Genomic DNA, 24879 nt, shown 5'->3' with positions numbered 1-24879 from the left:
TCTAGGATCAGATTACCCGAACCGCTTATAACTTTTACAAGAACGTCTTATCTTTTACAGGGGTACATGGAAAGTCAAGAATAAAAAAATATCTGACCCTATTGGACCGACCAGGGTCTGGCTTTTACACTATTAAGGTACAGTGCTGTTGATGGTTTCCTACTGTACAGTATTAAAGGTACAGTGCTGTTGATGGTTTCCTACTGTACAGTATTAAAGGTACAGTGCTGTTGATGGTTTCCTACTGTACAGTATTAAAGGTACAGTGCTGTCGATGGTTTCCTACTGTACAGTGTTAAAGGTACAGTGTTGTTGATGGTATCCTACTGTACAGTATTAAAGGTAGTGCTGTTGATGGTTTCCTACTGTACAGTATTAAAGGTACAGTGTTGTTGATGGTATCCTACTGTACAGTATTAAAGGTACAGTGTTGTTGATGGTATCCTACTGTACAGTATTAAAGATACAGTGCTGTTGATGGTATCCTACTGTACAGTATTAAAGGTACAGTGTTGTTGATGGTATCCTACTGTACAGTATTAAAGGTAGTGCTGTTGATGGTTTCCTACTGTACAGTATTAAAGGTACAGTGTTGTTGATGTCCTACTGTACAGTATTAAAGGTACAGTGTTGATGATGTCCTACTGTACAGTATTAAAGGTACAGTGTTGTTGATGATGTCCTACTGTACAGTATTAAAGGTACAGTGCTGTTGATGGTGTCATAATGTACAGTATTAAAGGCAGTGCTGTTGATGGTGTCCTACTGTACAGTATTAAAGGTACAGTGGTGTTGATGGTGTCCTACTGTACAGTATTAATGGTACAGTGGTGTTGATGGTGTCCTACTGTACAGTATTAAAGGTACAGTGGTGTTGATGGTGTCCTACTGTACAGTATTAAAGGTACAGTGCTGTTGATGGTATCCTACTGTACAGTATTAAAGGTACAGTGGTGTTGATGGTGTCCTACTGTACAGTATTAAAGGTAGTGCTGTTGATGGTTTCCTACTGTACAGTATTAAAGGTACAGTGTTGTTGATGATGTCCTACTGTACAGTATTAAAGGTACAGTGTTGATGATTTCCTACTGTACAGTGTTAAAGGTACAGTGTTGTTGATGGTATCCTACTGTACAGTATTAAAGGTAGTGCTGTTGATGGTTTCCTAATGTACAGTATTAAAGGTACAGTGTTGTTGATGGTATCTACTGTACAGTATTAAAGGTACAGTGTTGTTGATGGTTTCCTACTGTACAGTATTAAAGGTACAGTGTTGTTGATGGTATCCTACTGTACAGTATTAAAGATACAGTGCTGTTGATGATATCCTACTGTACAGTATTAAAGGTACAGTGTTGTTGATGGTGTCCTACTGTACAGTATTAAAGGTACAGTGGTGTTGATGGTGTCATAATGTACAGTATTAAAGGCAGTGCTGTTGATGGTGTCCTACTGTACAGTATTAAAGGCAGTGCTGTTGATGGTGTCCTACTGTACAGTATTAATGGTACAGTGGTGTTGATGGTGTCCTACTGTACAGTATTAAAGGTACAGTGGTGTTGATGGTGTCCTACTGTACAGTATTAAATGTACAGTGGTGTTGATGGTGTCCTACTGTACAGTATTAAAGGTACAGTGGTGTTGATGGTGTCCTACTGTACAGTATTAAAGGCAGTGCTGTTGATGGTGTCCTACTGTACAGTATTAAAGGTACAGTGTTGTTGATGGTTTCCCACTGTACAGTATTAAAGGTACAGTGCTGTTGATGGTGTCCTACTGTACAGTATTAAAGGTACAGTGGTGTTGATGGTTTCCTACTCTACAGTATTAAAGGTGCAGTGTTGTTGATGGTGTCCTACTGTACAGTATTAAAGGTACAGTGTTGTTGATGGTGTCCTACTGTACAGTATTAAAGGTACAGTGCTGTTGATGGTGTCCTAATGTACAGTATTAAAGGCAGTGCTGTTGATGGTTTCCTACTGTACAGTATTAAGGTACATGGCTGTTGATGGTTTCCTACTGTACAGTATTAAAGGCAGTGCTGTTGATGGTTTCCCACTGTACAGTATTAAAGGTACAGTGCTGTCGATGGTTTCCTACTGTACAGTATTAAAGGTACAGTGCTGTCGATGGTTTTCTACTGTACAGTATTAAAGGTACAGTGCTGTCGATGGTTTTCTACTGTAGAGTATTAAGGTACAGTGTTGTCGATGGTTTCCTACTGTACAGTATTAAAGGTACAGTGCTGTCGATGGTTTTCTACTGTACAGTATTAAAGGTACAGTGCTGTTGATGGTTTCCTACTGTAGAGTATTAAGGTACAGTGCTGTCGATGGTTTCCTACTGTACAGTATTAAAGGTGCAGTGCTGTTGATGGTTTCCTACTGTACAGTATTAAATGTGCAGTGCTGTTGATGGTTTCCTACTGTACAGTATTAAAGGTGCAGTGCTGTTGATGGTTTTCTACTATACAGTATTAAAGGCAGTGCTGTCGATGGTTTCCTACTGTAGAGTATTAAAGGCAGTGCTGTCGATGGTTTCCTACTGTACAGTATTAAAGGTGCAGTGCTGTTGATGGTTTCCTACTGTAGAGTATTAAAGGCAGTGCTGTCGATGGTTTCCTACTGTACAGTATTAAAGGTGCAGTGCTGTTGATGGTTTCCTACTGTACAGTATTAAAGGTGCAGTGCTGTCGATGGTTTCCTACTGTACAGTATTAAAGGCAGTGCTGTCGATGGTTTCCTACTGTACAGTATTAAAGGCAGTGCTGTCGATGGTTTCCTACTGTATAGTGTATTAAAGGTACAGTAATATCGATTGCCCTCTTTATATACTGTTACAGATGAAACGGTGGTCCCCTGCTGTCTCGTACACTCCGTGTCACCTCATGGTGCCTCATTAAAACAATAGAAAAACCCTCTCCTCTAACTCTCTCACTGACTTCCCCATTCAGCTCAACAATAGGCCTGGTTTGCTCGACGCATATATTTACTAGGTTGCTTCTCCGTGTTGCTGAGCAATATTTAGGAGGTGACATTTTTTTTTTGAGAGGATGACAAGTGTGTAGATGTTTGTTGTCTTTTCATTCATTTTTCTGGCTTGAACAGTGTTGTTGTAATTCAGCGAGGTTCAATGGGTTAACGTGCCCAGGGTACGATAGAGGATGCTCCTGGTAAAACGCCCAAGAAATATGACTAACGACGATGAATCATGTCTCTCTCGTTTCCGCCGCACATTTATTTGAGTCGTTTCTACATTTTATTCGGGCTCCTTTAGTTGAATTCATAGTGGCATGCAAATGCACACAAGCCAAATGTACTCAAACAAAGTGTCTTGTCTTTCATATTAAGCCCACAACCGCCGAGATCAGCCGCGTTGCGCTGTGAATACTCGTATACCTTCCAGACGGTTCTGCTTATAATCACTCCACGGACTCCTCAGTACAGAACTGTAGAACTCCTGAGCTTGCCTATGTTAGTACACATGCACACGTTCCCTGCCTGTAACACTGAAATGTTTATCAAACTGTATGTATTTTCTCTTCTCTGCAATGTAATGAAGCTATTAAGCCTGGCCGGTAATAATGTTTTCATAATTGGCCCTTTCTATTGTTCCCCCTCTACTTCTAATTACCATGATATATTTCTATAATCATATTTATTTATATGTGTATATATATATATTTTTTTTTTTGAAGAGCAAATTCTAATTCTAAAGTGGAATATGGCCTTGTCTTGTTTCTTCTTTGTTCTACAGAGATGTTGAAGGAGTTGAACCAACAGCGCAGAGCGAAAGAGTTTACAGACCTGAAAATAATTGTTGAAGGCAAAGAGTTTGAAGTCCACCAAAATGTTCTAGCTTCCTGCAGCCTTTATTTCAAGGACCTGGTGAAAAGGTTTGCCTTCCCCTCCCCCTCCCTCACCTGCTTTTGATCCAGTCTGTTCTTTTCATAGGGTGCATTTGTGTGGCTTTTTTTTTTTTCTTCCCTCCCCCCCTTTTCTCTCTTGCAGGTGTGTGAAGACTTTTGGTTCCTATCACAGGGCCAGCAGCCTCCTTCTCCTCCCGCTCCAAATGAATGTACCTCTAAAACCATGGGACAGAAAAGGTCACCCGAGTCTACCTTTTCCTTACCGTATAGAGACAAATAACTGCATTTACATTTTGATGATCAGAGAAAACGTTCAATGACTGGGGGGGGTCCAAGACTCACAACAGTAGGGGCTTTCAACCAAATGAACAAACTGTAGGTTACCATTAGTGTATTAAAAAGATGGGGACGCTTCCGAGTTGCAAACAGAGGAGAAAACAAACATGAGCCACATCTCTCACCACCACACTACTCTTTAGCCGATCACTATTTTCACAGGTTAACACCATTATCCATGTTTCATTTGAAGTGGACCTGACTAGTTCCCCATGAGTCTATCCCTCACATGTCTCTGGGCTGTTTTGGTTCTATATTATGTGGGTGGGTGTGTTTGTGCAAGTGAGTGTGTGTATGCTGATGTGATTGGAGGTTTACCTGCCAGTGCTAGGGTTGTGTTCCTTGGTTGTTCCTGTGTTTGCGAAGTGTGTGCGTGTGTGTGGGGGGATTTTCTTCAAGCTGAGCCAAAGCCATCTCCTAGCGTCCTCACCCTGACTTCAGGTTCTTGCAGGTGTCCCGCAACCAATGTTCCCTCGTGTCCTTGACATGTGTGTTTGTTCTCCTGTGCACCGCGCGCAGACAGACAAAGACTAGAGAGAGAGAGAGACACTGTACATTACAATAGGAAGCGCCAGTCTAAAATCTGAGGGAGGCTGCCTGCTAGTTGCCCTGCAGCCAAGCTGGCTCTATTGTGAGTTCATCAGAGGGCGCCACGCTGCTTATCAGACATGGAGGCGAGCCAGCCAGGAGATGCTTTGTGTGTGTCACTCACATCAGCATGCACAACACACAGGCCAGAAAAACACACTCTCCCTCTCGCGCACAAACACACACACACACACACACACACACACACACACACACACACACACACACACACACACACACACACACACACACACAGTTGTTCTTGCTGAATGGAGACGGGCACGGAGAGAATAGCGAGCACCAGCCCTCTCTCAACCACACCCTACTCATATTCACACATACAGTGCACATCCACACGGCACACAACCCACAACCTTCAGTTTTCTACAGACAGACTTGTGTTGGTGGAGCTGTCGATAGGATTCCCTGTTTCTCTCCCTTATCTGAGCCAAAGTTAGGTTGTGCATGGAGAAAAGGTCCCCAGAAAGGCATAAAGTCCCCATAGGAATGGAAATAAATGTATCAGGTTAGGTTCATCTGCCTGCCTGCCTGCATGCCTGCCTGCCTGCCCGCCCGCCTGCCTGCCTGCATACGTTCTGATATTGTACTTGCTTAATTTGGCTGCTTGATAGAGAAAATGCTAATTAAATGTATAATTTATTGTAAAACAACATTAATTTGTCATCCTAACGTGGGCCTTTCTCATCTAGATTAAATCAACAATAGAATTTCCCATTTAACCGTGCAGTTAGTGGTATATTCCATGAATATGTATGTTAAACTAATCAATAATTGTATAACTTTTATAAGGGTATAATTATGAATCCTATAAGTTCAAGTTATGATGTTGTTGGAATTCATCACGGCATGTACAGTACAGTGCAAATAGAACGATGCTCTTGACTTGTGCATGTGGCACCTCGGTTTTATTGGCGTGTTTACTGCCAAACACAACACAGAGAGCGGGAGGGCGAGCGGGAGAGAGACCTGAGAAAAAGCGGTGCCATTTTAGCTCTGGCTCTCTGAGGTGTTGCGCAGTGAGGTAGGTTGTCACTGAGTTGGTTAAAGAGAGCGAGAGAGAAAGAGCGACAGAGAGCGAGAGAGAAACCAGAGGGAGAGAGAGAAGAGAAGGTCCCCGCCAAGGGTCCTGTCATTGAGTTACAGCGTCTCTGTGCCATTCAGGTCATTTTCCAGCTCCTGTGGAATTATGCTGATGCCACACATGCCCCGCACCGTGTCCAGATCTTTATGAGGTCGAATGAAAGAGAGAAACGCCCTTTTCACGCTCTCCCTGTGCTGCCCACTACCTCCCGCTATCGAGGTACTCACTGCTGTCGGGACTCCCTGTCAGCGCCTCATAAACTACCACAGCGTGTGTGTGTGTGTGTGTGTGTGCATATGCACGTGCTTTTGCGTGTGTGGGCAGGTGCAGGCCTGTATAACTCCTGTGTTATCCAGGCAGCCAGCCTTCACTCAGAGAGAGAGAGAGAGTAGAGATGTAATAGCAGAGGTTGAGCACCTCTTCCACACACACATATACACATATACACACACACACACACACACACACACAAGAAATGTGAACATATGCCCAGCTGGCACTTTGTGAAGTGGCTAAGTAATGATGAAATTCTTGTTTACATTCAGGAAAGTCATTTTCATTTAGTAGGTTATGGTGTTTACTTTTTTAGTTAAGTAAATTGCAGAACAATTTAGAAAATGGTTTTGAGATATAATTTTTTATATGATTATATGTTAATCATTAAAGCTACAGTATGTGAGTTTGGGTGAGTTGAGGTTTCTGGGTGACACTTTATTTGGAAATATGCTCTACAGGCTATCAGTAACATTTCAACTATCCACTAACCCTAACCCAGGCTTGAACCCTAACCCTTGCACTAACCTTTATTTTAAACCTAACCTTAACCTTAACCTTAGCAAGCAGTTGCTTATCGGCAGATAGTTTGTTCCATCTACAGATGGAAAATCCGGACGATCCAAATCAATTGTGAACGTTTTCTGTATCATACCCAGGATGTAGTCCTAGCTATTTCCTGTTGGCAGCATTTATTCATAATATTTAAAAAATGGTGTCGATATTTAATGTACTTTATAAAACACAAATTTATAGTCAGTTTGGTGAAAGGATCAGTACAATTAGATTATGATAGATGAGTAGCAATTATTGATTGTGCAAAATGATCACTAAAGATTAAACCATGACAGATGTTAACAATGTCCATACAGTTGAACTGATGATATATAACTTTAATATCGTCAATTTTATGTAAATCATAAAAAAATCTGACTTTGTTAAATTTCCCACCCTTGTAGAAAATAGTATTGTATTTCGATAAAATCTTAAAGGAACTCTGTCTGTGTGTCTGTGTGTCTGTCTGTGTGTCTGTCTGTGTCTGTGTGTCTGTGTGTCTGTGTGTCTGTCTGTCTGTCTGTCTGTGTGTCTGTCTGTCTGTGTCTGTCTGTGTGTCTGTCTGTGTGTCTGTCTGTGTGTCTGTCTGTGTGTCTGTCTGTGTGTCTGTCTGTGTGTCTGTCTGTGTGTCTGTCTGTCTGTGTGTCTGTCTGTGTGTCTGTCTGTGTGTCTGTCTGTGTGTCTGTCTGTGTCTGTGTGTCTGTGTGTCTGTGTGTCTGTCTGTGTGTCTGTCTGTGTGTCTGTGTGTCTGTCTGTGTGTCTGTGTGTCTGTCTGTCTGTCTGTCTGTCTGTGTGTCTGTCTGTCTGTCTGTCTGTCTGTCTGTCTGTCTGTCTGTCTGTCTGTCTGTCTGTCTGTCTGTCTGTCTGTCTGTCTGTCTGTCTGTCTGTCTGTCTGTCTGTCTGTCTGTCTGTCTGTCTGTCTGTCTGTCTGTCTGTCTGTCTGTCTGTCTGTCTGTCTGTCTGTCTGTCTGTCTGTCTGTCTGTCTGTCTGTCTGTCTGTCTGTCTGTCTGTCTGTCTGTCTGTCTGTCTGTCTGTCTGTCTGTCTGTCTGTCTGTCTGTCTGTCTGTCTGTCTGTCTGTCTGTCTGTCTGTCTGTCTGTCTGTCTGTCTGTCTGTCTGTCTGTCTGTCTGTCTGTCTGTCTGTCTGTCTGTCTGTCTGTCTGTCTGTCTGTCTGTCTGTCTGTCTGTCTGTCTGTCTGTCTGTCTGTCTGTCTGTCTGTCTGTCTGTCTGTCTGTCTGTCTGTCTGTCTGTCTGTCTGTCTGTCTGTCTGTCTGTCTGTCTGTCTGTCTGTCTGTCTGTCTGTCTGTCTGTCTGTCTGTCTGTCTGTCTGTCTGTCTGTCTGTCTGTCTGTCTGTCTGTCTGTCTGTCTGTCTGTCTGTCTGTCTGTCTGTCTGTCTGTCTGTCTGTCTGTCTGTCTGTCTGTCTGTCTGTCTGTCTGTCTGTCTGTCTGTCTGTCTGTCTGTCTGTCTGTCTGTCTGTCTGTCTGTCTGTCTGTCTGTCTGTCTGTCTGTCTGTCTGTCTGTCTGTCTGTCTGTCTGTCTGTCTGTCTGTCTGTCTGTCTGTCTGTCTGTCTGTCTGTCTGTCTGTCTGTCTGTCTGTCTGTCTGTCTGTCTGTCTGTCTGTCTGTCTGTCTGTCTGTCTGTCTGTCTGTCTGTCTGGATGTCTTGATGTATCTCCCTCGTCTTTCGCATTAAACTTGTCAGAAATTGCCAGTCGTCCCGAACCTGCTACTTGAATGATGTAACAAGCCCGGCACTCACCTACCAAAAACCTATTACCTCCCCTTTAGAGGCTGCTGCTGCTCAGCCCAGAAAGACCACAGACCAACGATCACCCCCAGTAATTCCATTTTCCCATCTGGAGTTTCAATAAGTATTCTCTGCACCCCCTTAATTTATGGGCACAGTGCATCTGGTGCAGCTCAGCGGCAGGGCCTAGTGTAAAGACACACACTGTCTGAGCAGTCTCTCTTTCTGTTTTCATATGATTCTGTCTAGGGCTGTGATAATACCAGTATAGCAATATTTTTTCCATGCCGAAAAAGATAAGAGGCAGACCTGACTCTTTGGTCCCATAAAAACCTTCTGTATGTAAAATAAATATACGGAACAATAGGCCCACCCACTTGGGAGCCAGGCCCACCCAATCAGAATGTTGTAGTTTTTTTTTTTTTTACGACAAAATACATAAATACTCCTCAGAACCCTGCCCCCTGTCCCCTCAGACAATCCATCAGGTGAAGAAGCTGGATGTGGAGGTCCTGGGCTGCTGTGGTTACACATGGTCTGTGGTTTTGAGGCTGGTTGGAGATACTACCAAATTCTCTAAAATGACATTGGAGGTGGCTTATGGTAGAGAAATTAACATCTAATTCTCTGGCAGCAGCTCTGGTGGCCATTCCTGCAGTCAGCATGACAATTGTATGCTTTTTTTTGTGCGAATGGAACATTTCTGGGATCTTTTATTTCAGCTCATGAAACCATAGGACCAACAATTTACACGTAGGCGTTTATGTTTTGGTTCAACGTAAATGTGACTCCAACATTAGAGTTGTTTTCTTTAAAGAGGTATCACGATACTCGTGATCGTCACAGCCCTAATTCTGTCTGAGCCCGGGCAGAGTCTGTTAAGAGTCGGAGAGGAGAAAGTGAGACTAAAGCTTTTAGTCTTCCTTGTCAACATGTGCTCTCTGGGTGGTAGAATCCTCCAGCTGAGATTCCAGCAAGCGCGTACTATTCCCCTACTGCTGTCCTGTCAGTGAGACAGTATGCATTACCGTCTACCCATTAGGCAAAACTGAAACGCATTCAAATAACATCCTTACAAGCCAAATTACGTCATTTCAACCAGCTGTACTGTAAAGCCATATATATGGTCACAGCAGTGGATGGCATAAACAAAGCTAGACTCTGCTCTGAAAGATCCTCTGAGTGTCGACAAATCTGAACAAGACTTCTGTCCTCATCCTCTGTCTCTACTGGAAGCCCTAGCCATAATAATAATAGTCCAAAATCCTAATCCTTTTCTTTTGTCCAATTTTATTCTCTTCTATAGCACGGTTTACTCCACTCAATGCTTCGCGCTTAAGACAAAAAACAGCAGTGTGTCCACAGGGTTGGGGTGTAGAAACACTAACTATAATCAGTTATGTTACCAGCTAAAATATTGTAATCAGTTTACAGATACTTTAAAAAAAATCTAGATGATTACTTCTTGGATTACATTTAAATTCAGAAAGGATGTTGGCAAAAAAAAATACATTGACACCTTTCTGTTTTCTCAATGACATTTAAGTCCAGCATTAAAAAAGGTGCAAGTGTGAGTTTGTTCCACCTGAGCGAGACTGACCACAAGTCAGAGACCACTATGGAGATGGATCCTTTTTGTCTTCTTCTACTGCCTCTTAATTAAGGGGAAAGTAATCCAAAAGTAAGAAAGTAATCTGATTGTTACTGAGTTTGGGTAACTCCAAAAGTTACGTTACTGATTACAATTTTGGACAGGTAATTAGTAACTATAATGGATTACATTTAGAGTATCCTGTCCAGCTCAGGATATGATTCTGAACCGCAATGCCCACAATGTCATGGGTTAATTAACCTAACTATTAGCTGTGCCACTCTGCGGCTGCTCAAAACACGCTCATGATACAAGTGAACGTGTTGGGCCTCGTGTGGCTCAGGGTTGTTACTGTACTTGTTAAACTTCAGGAGGGGTGTCTGAAGTGGCCTCCTCTTCTCATTTCCTTCATTTGCAATCATCTGAAAACACATTGTTGGACAGGGGGAAGCAATGTAGTGGATTCCCAGGTATTTGCTTGGAGAGGAAGCCACTTCATGACGATTGAGATTCAGCCATGGACCCATTACTGTCACTCTGCACACCTGGACGTGCCTCAATAGAGAGACACAATAGCTAACCCACCTCACCCACTGTCATGAATGTAGCCTCAAAAAGCCTCCGATACAAACAAACAAACAAACAAACAAACACAAACTAAACTCTAATTACATCGTCAAACAGGCAGGCACGCTATGTTAAATCCATGTTTGATTCATTTTTGCTGGTGACAGAATAATAAAACAAGTAACATTTTAGTTTTCTCCCACAAAAGTGTATATTTTGGATGAGCTTGGATTCCTTTGAGCACACAGAGTAAAATGTCTGCGGGAATCAGGGCATTTCCCCAGCTGATATTTGAGAAAACATGGTGAATGTGGCCCCTATAAGATAGTCATTTTACACAAGGACACATTAGAGACCCAAATATGACACATCCCCTCTCTTTCTGCTCCCCCTTTCTTGACAGTCTACGCTGAATTGAAACACTCTTTCTTCGGAAAGGAGTGGTGCGTTTTTCGTAAACACATTCCTCTCTCAATTTCTCCCTCTTGTTTTACTCTCCCTTGCTCTCTCCCTTTCTATCCCTCTTTTACATAAAAAAAACAAGTCTGCAATCAGATGCAGCAGTATAAACAGCCACCTCTGTGAGAAGAGGCGGAAAGACCATTTCCATAACAAAAACACTCAGGCAAAACAAATTGCCACTCGAGCCGATTCCCATTGCACTAATTGACCTGGTTGATGAGCATGCTCTTGTTTTATATATATATATATATTTTTTTTTTTTTCCTTTTTCTTCTTCTTCCTCCCTTCCCCACCATCGCTTAACCCTGGACTACACCCCCAACCTCCCCCTCCTCCCCCCTTTTATCTAGCTTTAGTACCGCCACAGCATAGGGCGGGAAGGCTATAACAACACTATGGCTTTTTGCTTTGCAGGAGGAAAATAATAACTGTCTTGGTCTTTCCAGCCTCCCATGTCCATCTATGCAGAGACAGATCCCCATTGTCTTATTTATTTTTGCGTTGTCCTTCTCCTCCCCTTCTCTCACCTCCTAAGATGGCTCAATGACTACTAATGTCAACTACGTTCATATACAGGCATACAGGCTACTGGTGAATGTGGCAGCGAGCTGGGGGCAGAGGCTTTGGGCTTTGGGTTTAGGTGTGCAGGGGGGGGGGATCTCTTATTTAAAAGACCCAGGAACAGTCATGGACCCCACCCCCAACCCCACCTAATCCCTCCCACCCCCCCTCTGAAGGATGGCTGCTGGTCCCTGTGGATGAACCAACTCTCTTCCTCTCACCCCCCCCCCCTTCTCTCACTCTCTCTCCCACTCCTTCCTCTTCACTCTAACCATCCTGTCCACATGTCTGTGTCCGTCTGTCTGCATCCTCCATCAAAACTGTGTCTGACTGTATGCTCTGATAAAGCTATTTTATCGACTCTCACACCAACCCAGTAAGAGACATTACCACTTGAAACAGACAGACACTGAGCATTATGCAGTGTAGCCAGTCGATATGAGCAACAGAAGGAGAATACACCCCATCCATCTCAATCGTTGGTAGTTTTCATATTGTTTATGTCCACAGCCCTCGGGGGAAGGACACAGTATCTCACACTGCATTCTGGGGCATTGATTATGTTTATTTTGCCCTTGACTGGATTATGTTGTGTCACATGGGACATTAAGGCGTAGAGTTAGAACACATCAACTAATTACTGATCCTGATGATGTCACAATGCAGGCCGCACTCTAACGCAACCACTCGCCACGAGGCCCGGGAGGACTACATTAGCTAGAGATGGCCAACCCAGCACCACAGTATATGGCTATATGAATCTGATTTGTAGCATTGATATACAGCACACAGGATAGTCATACAGTATTGTAATAATAATAATAAAATAGGATGCAAGCATTCAGGATGCAAGCATTCAGACATAGCACAGCTAACATAGCTTAAGGTCTTCCATTACAATAACAATTGAAACATCCGACAGCTACAGTAACATACCTAGTGGTTTTCCAATCTGTCAGTGCATGTGTGGTTTTTATCACCCCCTCCCATCCATCCCTCTCTCATCTGTCTGCCATTAGCATGTATGCATCTTCTTGAATATCTATGCATACATGACAACACATGTCGAAGCATGCCTTTTTGGATATTCATTTGCCATGATGAAGACAAAAACACATTACTTGTGCTTTCCTAATCCTTTGTTTTAAGAGAACTGTTTTGTTTCAGATGGAGCACAAACTACCATAACTGTGTGCTGTTACAAACCTTAGTCGCTTACCGTAAAAACAATAGACTCCAAAAAGAAAATTCTCTACCTTTTTTTCATTTGTATTCAATTGTATTGATTCTGCTATTTTTCCCTTGTTTTGTAAAGACCCAGGTTGTGTGTGTGTGTGCGAGTGTATGTGAGTGTGTGTATCTGTGTGTAGCTCTTGTCCTAGTTGTGTGTATGTGTGTGTGTGCGTCTCTTCGGTGTCTAACTCCCGTCTACCGTGGTTGGTTGGTCAGGTCGTCAGGGGAGACGAGGAGCGGGGAGAAGCTAGAGCTGCAGATGAGCAACATTGGAGCTGATGTGTTGGAGCTGCTGCTGGAGTTTGTCTACACGGGCTCTCTGGTCATCGACTCAGCTAACGCCAAGACACTGCTCGAGGCCGCCAACAAGTTCCAATTCAACACCTTCTGCAAAGTCGGTGTGTCCTTCCTAGGTATGTACCTATGACATACAGTTGAAGTTGGAAGTTTACCTAAGTTTACCTTAGCCAAATACATTTCAACTCAGTCTTTCACAATTCCTGACATTTAATCCTCTTGATTTTAAGAATGTGAAATGTCAGAAAAATAGTAGAGAGAATGATTTATTTCAGCTTTTATTTATGTCAGAAGTTTACATACACTCAATTAGTATTTGGTAGCATTGTCTTTAGATTGTTTAACTTGGGTCAAACGTTTCGGGTAGCCTTCCACAAGCTTCCCACAATAAGAATTTTGGCCCATTCCTCCTGACCGAGCTGGTCTAACTGAGTCAGGTTTGAAGGCCTCCTTGCTCGCACACACTTTTTCAGTTCTGCCCACAAATTTTCTACGGGATTGAGGTCAGGGCTTTGTGATGGCCACTCTAATACTTTGACTTTGTTGTCCTTAAGCCATTTTGCCACAACTTTGGAAGTATGCTTGGGGTTATTGTCCATTTGGAAGACCCATTTGTGACTAAGCTGATTTCTTCAATGTTGCTTCAATATATCCACATAATGTTCCATCCTCATGATGCATTTATTTTGTGAAGTGCACCAGTCCCTCCTCCAACAAAGCACCCCCACAACATGATGATGCCACCCCCTCGCTTCACGGTTGGGATGGTGTTCTTCGGCTTGCAAGCCTCCCCCTTTCCTCCAAACATAACGATCGTCATTATGGCCAAACAGTTCTATTTTTGTTTCATCATTTCTCCAAAAAGTACAATCTTTGTCCCCATGTGCAGTTGCAAACTGTAGTCTGGCTTTATTATGGCGGTTTTGGAGCAGTGGTTTCTTTCTTGCTTAGCGGCCTTTCAGGTTATGTCGATATAGGACTCCTTTTACTGCGGATATAGATACTGTTGTACCCGTTTCCTCCAGCATCTTCACAAGGTCCTTTTGCTGCTGTTCTGGGATTGATTTTCACTGTTCGCACAAAAGTGCGTTCATCTCTAGGAGACAGAACGCGTCTCCTTCCTGAGCGGTATGACGGCTGCGTGGTCCCATGATTTTTATACTTGTGTACTATTGTTTGTACAGATTAACATGGTACCTTCAGCCGTTAGGACATTGCTCCCAAGGATGAACCAGACTTGTGGAGGTGTAAAAAAAGGTCTTGGCTGATTTCTTATGATTTTCCCATGGTGTCAAGCAAAGAGGCACTGAGTTTGACGGTAGGCCAAGAAATACATCCACAGGTACACCTCCAATTGACTCAAATGATGTCAATTAGCCTATCAGAAGCTTTTAAAGCCATGACATCATTTTCTGACATTTTCCAAGCTGTTTAAAGGCACAGTCAACTTAGCGTATGTAAACTTCTGACCCACTAGAATTGTTATACGGTGAATTATAAGTGAAATAATATGTCTGTAAACAATTGTTGGAAAAATTACTTGTCATGCACAAAGTAACCGACTTGCCAAAACTATAGTTTAATAAGAAATTTGTGGAGTGGTTGAAAAACAAGTTTTAATGCCTCCATCCTAAGTGTATGTAAACTTCTGACTTCAACTGTAGGGTGTGGAGTGTGGGGGGATGTGGCTAAATAGGTGTCTCTTCACACTAAGCCTAAGTTTCTGTCTTTGGCACATAGTCCCTCGCACCCTTTCTGACAGGTGTCCAAATTTAGCGTAAGTTCCCCCCCCGAAGTAAAAGAGAGAGACATAATTTTGCTCCTTATCTCGGTTTGTCTCTCAGTCTGTCGCTCTTTCTCTCCTCTCGGCCCCGAGGAGTTGGGTGGCGCCAGGACAAAAGGTCAGGGAACAATTGTCAGTTATATGTCAAATCCTCCAGCATAAACTATGATAGAACCCACAGATACTCAGACCGATCGATACCTACACGGGGGCTCGTATGGGTCTTGGAAAAGGAGGTTGGGGGATCGGTGTTTGGATGGATGGCGGGGAAAGCCCAGGGGTCAACCGAGGAGCAAATGCGTACTCATGGGTTTAGGAGGTCAAGGAACTGGGAGACGGTAAATGTCAGATTATACCTACCATTTAATAGAGATGGTTGGGTAGATGTGGAGAGAGCTCTAAGACAAGGATAGGATGTCTGGCAATGGGATGAAAAAGGTCAGAGTAGTAAAAGAGAGGGGGAAGACAGTGGGGAAAAAAATATTGATTTGTTTTTCACGTTTCGTCCGACGATATGGACTTGTGAAAAACATGGAAACCATTTGTAGTGTAGTCAGAGACTTCAGCCTGAACATGATTCATGACATATGAGCATGTTAGAATAGAGACATAATACTGGTACAGTGTATAACCTTGGAACAAAGACATTGATATCATGTCAGGGATATTGAAGTTCGCAACAAATGTACTGAAGAGATGCGGATTAAATTAACTTTGGCCATGGTGCATTGAGTTCATCAGATTTTTTTAGTGTGTTAAAAACACCTCAACACCAACTTATTTAACATATTATGTTGTCCATCAGGTTAGAACAACTTCAAGAAATAAAACGTGGGAGGATTTACAACCGGCGGCTATGGAACCTTCCAGAGCCTGGAATAAAACTCCTTCATTCACTATGTCTGCAATCTGCTGCACTGAGTTTCTGAGAAATTGCACACCATGTAACACAGACACTCACGTCATATAATAACAGATTGATATTGCACAGACTCTCTTAAAATATATATTTTTGTCACATGCGCCGAATACAACAGGTCTACTAGACCTTACAGTGAAATGCTTACTTACAGGCCCTTAACCAACAATGCAGTTCAAGAAATAGTTTTAAAAATATATTTACTAAATAAACTAAAGTAAAAAAATCTCATCAATAAAAAAGTAACACAGTACATTTACATAACAATAACGAGGCTATACTGTATACAGGGGGTACCGGTGCAGAGTCTATGTGCGAGGGTACAAGTTATTCAAGATCATCCAACAATGGACTAATGAAACGTGGTCCTTCTGTAGCTCAGTTGGTAGAGCATGGCGCTTGTAACGCCAGGGTAGTGGGTTCGATTCCCGGGACCACCCATACGTAGAATGTATGCACACATGACTGTAAGTCGCTTTGGATAAAAGCGTCTGCTAAATGGCATATATTATTATATTATATTATTATCATTTGTAAGGTGACTCTGCATAGTGAATTAACAGTGAATATTAGCAGTGTTGTTCAGCAGTCTTTTGTCTTGGGGGTATAAGTTGTTAAGAAGCCTTTTGGTTCTAGACTTGGTGATCCGGTACCAGCAGAGAGAACAGTCTATGGCTTGGGTGACTGGAGTCTAAGACAATTTTTTGGGCCTTCCTCTGACACCGCCTATATGTAAGTCCTGGATGTCAGGAAGCTTGGCCCCAGAGTGATGTAGTGGGCCGTACGCACTACCCTCTGTAGATGAAACTGGTCAGGATGCTCTCAATGGTGCAGCTGTAGAACTTTTTGAGCATATGGGGACCCATGCCAAATATTTTCAGTCTCCTGTTGCGGAAAAGGTGTTGACGTGCCCTCTTCACAACTGTCCTGGTGTATTTGGACCATGATAGTTTGTTGGTGATGTGGACACCAAGGGACTTGAATCTCTCGACCAGCTCCACTTCAGCCCCGTCGATGTTAGATGGGGGCCTGTTCAGCCCTCCATCTCCTTTGTCTTGCTCACATTGAGAGAGTGGTTGTTTTCCTGGCATCATACAGCCAGGTCTCTGATCTCCTCACTATAGGCTGCCTCATCGTTGTCAGTGATCAGGCCTACTGGACCACTGTTGTGTTGTCAGCTAACTTAATGATGGTGTTTGAGTCATGCTTGGTCACGTACTGTAGTTGTGGGTGAACAGGGAGTACAGGAGGGACTAAGCACGCAACCCTGAGGGGCCCCAGTGTTGAGGATCAACATGGCAGATGTGTTGTTGCCTACACTTACCCCTTGGGGGCAGCCCATCAGGAAGTCCATGATTCAGTTTCAGAGGGAGGTGTTTAGTCCCAGGGTCCGTAGCTCAGTGATGAGCTTTGTGGGCACTATGGTGTTGAATGCTGAGCTTTAATAAATGAACACATACAGGTTCCTCTTGTCCAGGTGGGAAAGGGCAGTGTGGAGTGCTATTGAGATTAAACAAAATCAAATGTTATTTGTCACAGACGCCGAATACCACAGGTCTAGACCTTACAGTGCAATGCTTACTTACAAGCATTTAACCGACGATGCAGTTTTAAGAAAAATACCACCCAAAAATCTTTGCGTTATCTGTGTATCAGTTGGGGCAGTATGCGAATTGGAGTGGGTTTAGGGTTTATGGCATGATGGTGTTGATGTGAGCCATGACCAGCCTTTCAAAGCACTTCATGGATACCGACGTGAGTGCTATGGGGCGGTAATCATTTAGGCAGGTTACCTTCGCTTTCTTGGGCGCAGGAACTATGGTGGTGTGTTTGAAACATGTAGGTATTACAGACTCGGCCAGGGAGAGGTTGAAAATGTCAGTGAAGACACTTGCCAGTTGGACCGCGCATGCTCTGAGTACACGTCCTGGTAATCCATCTGGCCCCTCGGCTTTGGGAATGTTGACCTGTGATCACACAGTCGTCCGGAACAGCTGGTGCTCTCATGCATGCTTCAGTGTTGCTTGCCTCAAAGAGAACATAAAATGCATTTAGCTCGTCTGTTAGGGTCGCGTCGGCACTTTTACTGAAATGTTGATTAATGTACAGTGTCCTTGTAAAATAAACTCAAACTCAATAGTTTTCAAGCCCTGACACATCCGACGAGCGTCTGAGCCTGTGTAGTAGGATTCAATCTTAGTTCTGTATTGATGCTTTGCCTGTTTGATCGTTCATCTGAGGGCATAGCAGGGTTTCATATAAGCGTCAGATTGTCCCGCTCCTTGAAAGCGTCAGTTCTAGCCTTTAGCTCAGAAGTTTACATACACTTAGGTTGGAGTCATTAAAACTCGTTTTTCAACCACTCCACAAATTTCTGGTTAATAAACTATAGTTTTGGCAAGTCGGTTAGGACATCTACTTTGTGCATGAAACAAGTAATATTTTCAACAATTGTTTATAGACAGATTATTTCCCTTGTAATTCACTGTATCACATTTTCAGTGGGTCAGAAGTTTACATACACTAAGTTGACTGTGATTTTAACTTCTTGGCGCACCCATGCCTTTAGCAGGATAATTTTCGTCAACATCCGCTGAATTGCAGAGTGCCAAATTCAAATTAAATTACAGAAAATATTACATTTTCATGAAATCAGAAGTGCAATATAGCAAAACACAGTTTAGCTTGTTGTTAATCCACCTGGCGTGTCAGATTTCAAAAAAGCTTTACAGCAAAAGCTATCCAAGCGTTTGTTAGGACATCTCTCTCAGCAGCCAAAACATTACAAACAGCTAGCAGCAAAGTAGATTGGTCACGAAAGTCAGAAAAGCAATAAAATGAATCGCTTACCTTTGATGATCTTTGGATGTTTGCACTCACGAGACTCCCAGTTACACAATAAATGTTCCATTTGTTCCATAAAGATTATTTTTATATCCAAGATACCTCCATTTGGTTGGCGTGTTTTGTTCAGAAATCCACAGGCTCGAGCGGTCACGACGGGGGAGACGAAAATTCCAAATAGTATCCGTAAAGTTCGTAGAAACATGTCAAACGTTTTTTATAATCCATCCTCAGGTTGTTTTTACAATAAATAATCAATAATACCAGATCTGATCGTTCTCGCTCATTTTTCAGAATAAAAGCCTGAAACTAAGTCTAAAGATTGTTCACACCATAGAGAAAGGAATTTGGTTGATATCCCTTTAAATGGAGGGAAGGCATGCAATGGAACAGAGGTTTCAGGAAAAACAGCACTTCCTGGTAGATTTTCCTCAGGTTTTCGCCTGCAATATCAGTTATACTCACAGACAGTATTTTGACGGTTTTGGAAACTCAGTGTCTCTTTGCTTGACATCATGGGAAAATCAAAAGAAATCAGTCAAGACCTCTGAAAAGAATTGGAGACCTCCACAAGTCTGGTTCATTCTTGGGAGCAATTTCTAAACGCCTGAAGGTACCACGTTCATCTGTACAAACAATAGTACACAAGTATAAACACCATGGGACCACGCAGCCGTCATAACGGTCAGGAAGGAGATGCATTCTGTCTCCCAGAGATGAACGTACTTTGGTACGAAAAGGTCAAATCAATCCCAGAACAGCAGCGAAGGACCTTGTGAAGATGCTGAAGGAAACCGGTACAAAGTATCTATTTCCACAGTAAAATAAGTCCTATTTCGACATAACCTGAAAGGATGCTAAGCAAGGAAGAAGCCACTGCTCCAGAACCGCCATAAAAAAGCCAGACTACAGTTTGCACATGGGGACAAAGATCATACTTTTTGGAGAAATGTCCTCTGGTCTGATGAAACAAAAATAGAACTGTTTGGCCATAATAACCATCATTATGTTTGGAGGAAAAAGGGAGAGGCTTGCAAACACCATCCCAACCGTGTAGCGCGGGGGTGGCAGCATCATGTTGTGGGGGTGCTTTGCTGCAGGTGGGACTGGTACACTTCACAAAATAGATGGCATCTTGAAGAAGGAAAACTATGTGGATATATTGAACCAACATCTCAAGACATCAGTCAGGAAGTTAAAGCTTGGTAGCAAATGGGTTTTCCAAATGGACAATGACCCCAAGCATACTTTCGAGGGTTGTGGCAAAATGGCTTAAGGACAACAAAGTCAAGGTATTGGAGTGGCCATCACAAAGCCCTGACCTCAATCCTATAGAAAATTTGTGGACAGAACTGAAAAAGCGTGTACGATCAAGGAGGCCTTCAAACCTGATTTAGTTAGACCAGCTCTGTCAGGAGGAATGGACCAAAATTCACCCAAGTTATTGTGGGAAGCTTGTGGAAGGCTACCCGAAACGTTTGACCCAAGTTAAACAATTTAACGGAAATGCTACCAAATAATACTTGAGTGTATGTAAACTTCTGACCCACTGGGAATGTGATGAAAGAAATAAACGCTGAAATCATTCTCTCTCTATTATTCTGACATTTCACATTCTTAAAATAAAGTGGTGATCCTAACTGACCTAAGACGAATAATTTTTACTTGGAGTAAATGTCAAGAATTTTGAAAAACTGAGTTGAAATATACTTGGCTAAGGTGTATGTAAACTTACAACTTCAACTGTACGTACCTTCACTGTGGCGACGACGTCGTCGAAGGACTTATTGATGAAGCCGGTGACTGAGTTGGTATACTCCTCAATGCCATTGGATGAATCCCATAACATATCACAGTCTGTGCTAGCAAAACAGTCCTGTAGCGTAGCATCCACATCATCTCAGACTTCCGTATTGAGCGAGTCACCTCAGGTCAGTTATACCTCGAGACTTCTTTAATATTAGACATCGCGCACCAGCAGTTATTGACAAATAGACACACAACCCGCCCCTCTTCTTACCAGACGTAGCTGCTCTGTCCTGCCGATACACGGAGAAGCCAGCCAGCTCTATATTATCTGTGTCGTCGTTCAGCCACGTCTCGGTGAAACATAAGATATGACAGTTTTTAATGTCCCGTTGGTAGGATAGTCTTAACCGTAGATCGTCCAGCTTGTTTTCCAATGATTTCACGTTTGCCAATAATACCGAGGGTAGTGGGGATTTACTCACTTGCCGACAAATTCTCACAAGGCACCCAGACCTCCTGTATTTCCGTCTTTTCTTCACACAAATTACGGGGATATGGGACTGGTCTCTGGGAAGCAGTATATCCTTCGCGTCATTAAAGAATACATCTTTGTCCAGTTCGAGGTAAGTAATCATTGTTCTGATGACCAGAAGCTCTTTTCGGTCATGAGAGAATTATTTAAACAATGTGAAAAAAATGAAGAAAATAGCACAATTGGTTAGGCGCCATCTGAAGACCCGACACAAATGAACCTGAATGAATGGTACCTGTGGAATCAATTAAGATCAGACCAAATAAGAATACCAAACACATTTGAACCTCGTTTGATATTGATTAGATATAGAGACAGCTCTGTAAAGGTATTGATTGGTCTAGCTCTAGTTATTATTACACATTCTCACGCCCCCTCAGACTTCTCTCTCTCTCTCTCTCTCTCTCTCTCTCTCTCTCTCTCTCTCAGAAACAGTAAAAGCACATCTGCTCAATCAAACACCACATTAACAGACGACAGTTGTATTAGTTTCAGAAGGCTTTGTTTCCCTATTCAGCTTCAACACACTGAGTTAACTTTAGACTTTAACACTTTGTCACATCAACCCTGTTTTATTATTAATATGTTGGTCTTGTAGTGGTGAGATTCTCCATGAGCTCTCCTGGTGATATTTTTATAGGCAGCTTGCACTCGCGCACATACCTTTATTTAACTAGGCAAGTCAGTTAAGAACAAATTCTTACTTTCAATGACGGGTTATTTTCAATGACGGGTTATTTTCAATGACGGGTTATTTTCAATGACGGGTTATTTTCAATGACGGGTTAACTGCCTGTTCAGGGGCAGAACGACAGATTCGTACCTTGTCAGCTCGGGGGTTTGAACTTGCAACCTTCCGGTTACTAGTCCAACGCTCTAACCACTAGGCTACCCATCAAAATCCCATTTTCCCTTACCCATACTCTTACCCTAACCATAACCTTAAGCCAAAAAAACAAATCTTAAACCTCAACCTAAACCTAAGACAAAAACCAAATCATAGACCTAACCCTTGATGTAATTCAAACACTAATTCTGTGTGTTCTCACAAAATGTCCCCAGTTGGTCAAATGTTTGTTTGTTTTCTATTCTTGTGGAGACTTGGCCAGTTAAACACGTCCATACATGCAGTGCCTTCAGAAAGCATTCACACCCCTTGACTTTTCCCTCATTTTGTTGTTACATCCTGAATTTAAAATGGATTAAATGTAGATTTTTTTTTGTCACTAGCCTACACACTAGCCCCATAATGTCAGTGGAGGTTACATTTTTTTTTTTTTTTTTTACAAATTAATTACAAACGAAAAGCTGAAATGGCTTTAGTCAATAAGTATTAAACCCCTTTGTTAATGCAAGCCTAAATAAGTTCAGGAGTAAAACGTAGCTTAACAAGTCACATAATAAGTTGCATGGACTCACTCTGTGTGCAATAATAGTGTTTAGCATGATTTTCTATGACTACCTCATCTCTGTACCCCACACGTACAATTATCAGTGGGGTCCCTCAGTCGAATAGTGAATTTCAAACACAGATTCATCCACGAAAACCAGGGAGACTTTCCAATGCCTCATAAAGAATGGCACCTATTGGTAGATGGGTATAAATAAAAACATCTGACTTTGAATAACCCTTTGAGCATGGTGAAGTTATGAATTACACTGTAGATGGTGTGTCAATAAACCCAGTCAATACAAAGATACGGGCGTCCTTCCTAACTCAGTTGCCAGAGATGAAGGAAACCCCTCAGATTTCACCATGAAGCCAATGGTGACTTTAAAACAGTTACAGAGTTTAATGGCTGTGACTGGAGAAAACTGAGGATGGATCAATAACATTGTAGTTACTCCACAATACTAACCTAAATGACAGAGTGAAAAGAAGGAAGCCTGTACAGAATACAAATATTCCAAAACATGCATCCTGTTTTTCAGCAAGGCTCTAAAGTAATACTGCAAAACATTTGGCAAACATTTTTTGTCCTGAATACAAGGTGTTATGTGAGGGGTAAATCCAGTACAACACATGACTGAGTACCACTCACCATATTTTCAAGCATAGTGGTGGCTGTATCATGTTATGTGTATGCTTGTCATTGTTAAGGACTGGGGAGTTTCTCAGGATAAAAAATAAACGGAATGGAGCTAAGCACAGGCAAAATCATTGAGGATAACCTGGTTGTCTGCTTTCCACCAGACACTGGGAGATGAATTTACCTTTCAGCAGGACAATAAGCTAAAACACCAGACCAAATCTACTCTGTTGCTTACCAAGAAGAATGTTCATGAGTGACCATGTTACAGTTTTGACTTAAATCTACTTGAAAATCTATGGCTCGACCTGAAAATGGTTGTCAATACCCCATTTTGTCATTATGGGGTATTGTGTGTAGATTAGTGAGAAAAAAATAATTATTTAATCCATTTTAAATTCAGGCTGTAATGCAACAAAATGTGGAATAAGTCAAGGGGTATGAATACTTTCTGAAGGCAATGTATACACACACACACACACACACACACACACACACACACACACACACACACACACACACACACACACACACAGACAGAGTGCTCTGTGTTTATAGATGGGAGTTCTGGTGGTGTTCAGTACCAATGTCTCATTTGATTAGGCCTCACACTGTGGGCCCCGTTTGTAGTGTAGTCAGAGAGACTTCAGCCTGAACATGATTCATGACATTTGAGCATGTTAGAATAGAGACATAATACTGGTACAGTGTATAACCTTGGAACAAAGACATTGATATCATGTCAGGGATATTGAAGTTCGCAACAAATGTACTGAAGAGATGCGGATTAAATTAACTTTGGCCATGGTGCATTGAGTTCATCAGATTTTTTTAGTGTGTTAAAAACACCTCAACACCAACTTATTTAACATATTATGTTGTCCATCATGTTAGAACAACTTCAAGAAATAAAACGTGGGAGGATTTACAACTGGCGGCTATGGAACCTTCCAGAGCCTGGAATAAAACTCCTTCATTCACTATGTCTGCAATCTGCTGCACTGAGTTTCTGAGAAATTGCACACCATGTAACACAGACACTCACGTCATATAATAACAGATTGATATTGCACAGACTCTCCTCACACCCACACAAATGAAACTGAATGAATGGTACCTGTGGAGTCAATTAAGATCAGACCAAATAAGAATACCAAACACATTTGAACCTCGTTTGATATTGATTAGATATAGAGACAGCTCTGTAAAGGTATTGATTGGTCTAGCTCTAGTTATTATTACACATTCTCACGCCCCCTCAGACTTCTCTCTCTCTCTCTCTCTCTCTCTCTCTCTCTCTCTCTCTCTCAGAAACAGTAAAAGCACATCTGCTCAATCAAACACCACATTAACAGACTACAGTTGTATTAGTTTCAGAAGGCTTTGTTTCCCTATTCAGCTTCAACACACTGAGTTAACTTTAACAGACACTTTGTCACATCAACCCTGTTTTTTTAATTATTATTATATTTTGGTCTTTTAGTGGTGAGATTCTCCATGAGCTTTCCTGGTGATATTTGTATAGGCAGCTGGACACACACACACACACACACACACACACACACACAGCTCTGTGCTTATAGATGGGAGATCTGGTGGTGGTCAGTACCAATGTGTCTCATTTGATCAGGCCTCACACAGTGGGCCCCAGCCCAGGGCTGTGTGTGAAACGTCTGTACCTGCAGTACTAATCCCTGCTATGCCTTCCCAGTCTCCTGGCCCTGCTCAGTGGGCACCTAGCGATCGATTCCCCTTGCTGTTTGTCCCTTGAGCTGTTAGAGTTATTACACTCTCTCCCTAGCCCCAGATATACACACAGATAGACCAAAGCTCTCCCCTC

The 24879-nt window shown here is 42.4% G+C and overlaps 1 protein-coding gene across 3 annotated transcripts in view; it reads left to right on the top strand.

Annotated features, from left to right (window-relative positions):
* Window positions 1-24879, top strand: part of LOC118398396 (kelch-like protein 29) — a 355602-nt gene that overhangs the window by 235620 nt on the left and 95103 nt on the right. For all 3 annotated transcript variants that reach the window (XM_035793685.2, XM_035793683.2, XM_035793684.2), the window contains exons 6-7: window positions 3757-3895; window positions 13102-13298. In XM_035793685.2, the coding sequence (XP_035649578.1) occupies window positions 3757-3895; window positions 13102-13298 (336 nt within the window). The remainder of the gene's footprint in view (window positions 1-3756; window positions 3896-13101; window positions 13299-24879) is intronic.

This window comes from Oncorhynchus keta, chromosome 19, assembly GCF_023373465.1.
Source record: "Oncorhynchus keta strain PuntledgeMale-10-30-2019 chromosome 19, Oket_V2, whole genome shotgun sequence".
NCBI classification, from domain to species: domain Eukaryota; kingdom Metazoa; phylum Chordata; class Actinopteri; order Salmoniformes; family Salmonidae; genus Oncorhynchus; species Oncorhynchus keta.
Note: the sequence above shows the minus strand (reverse complement) of the source record. Positions and strands in the feature narration are given on the sequence as shown.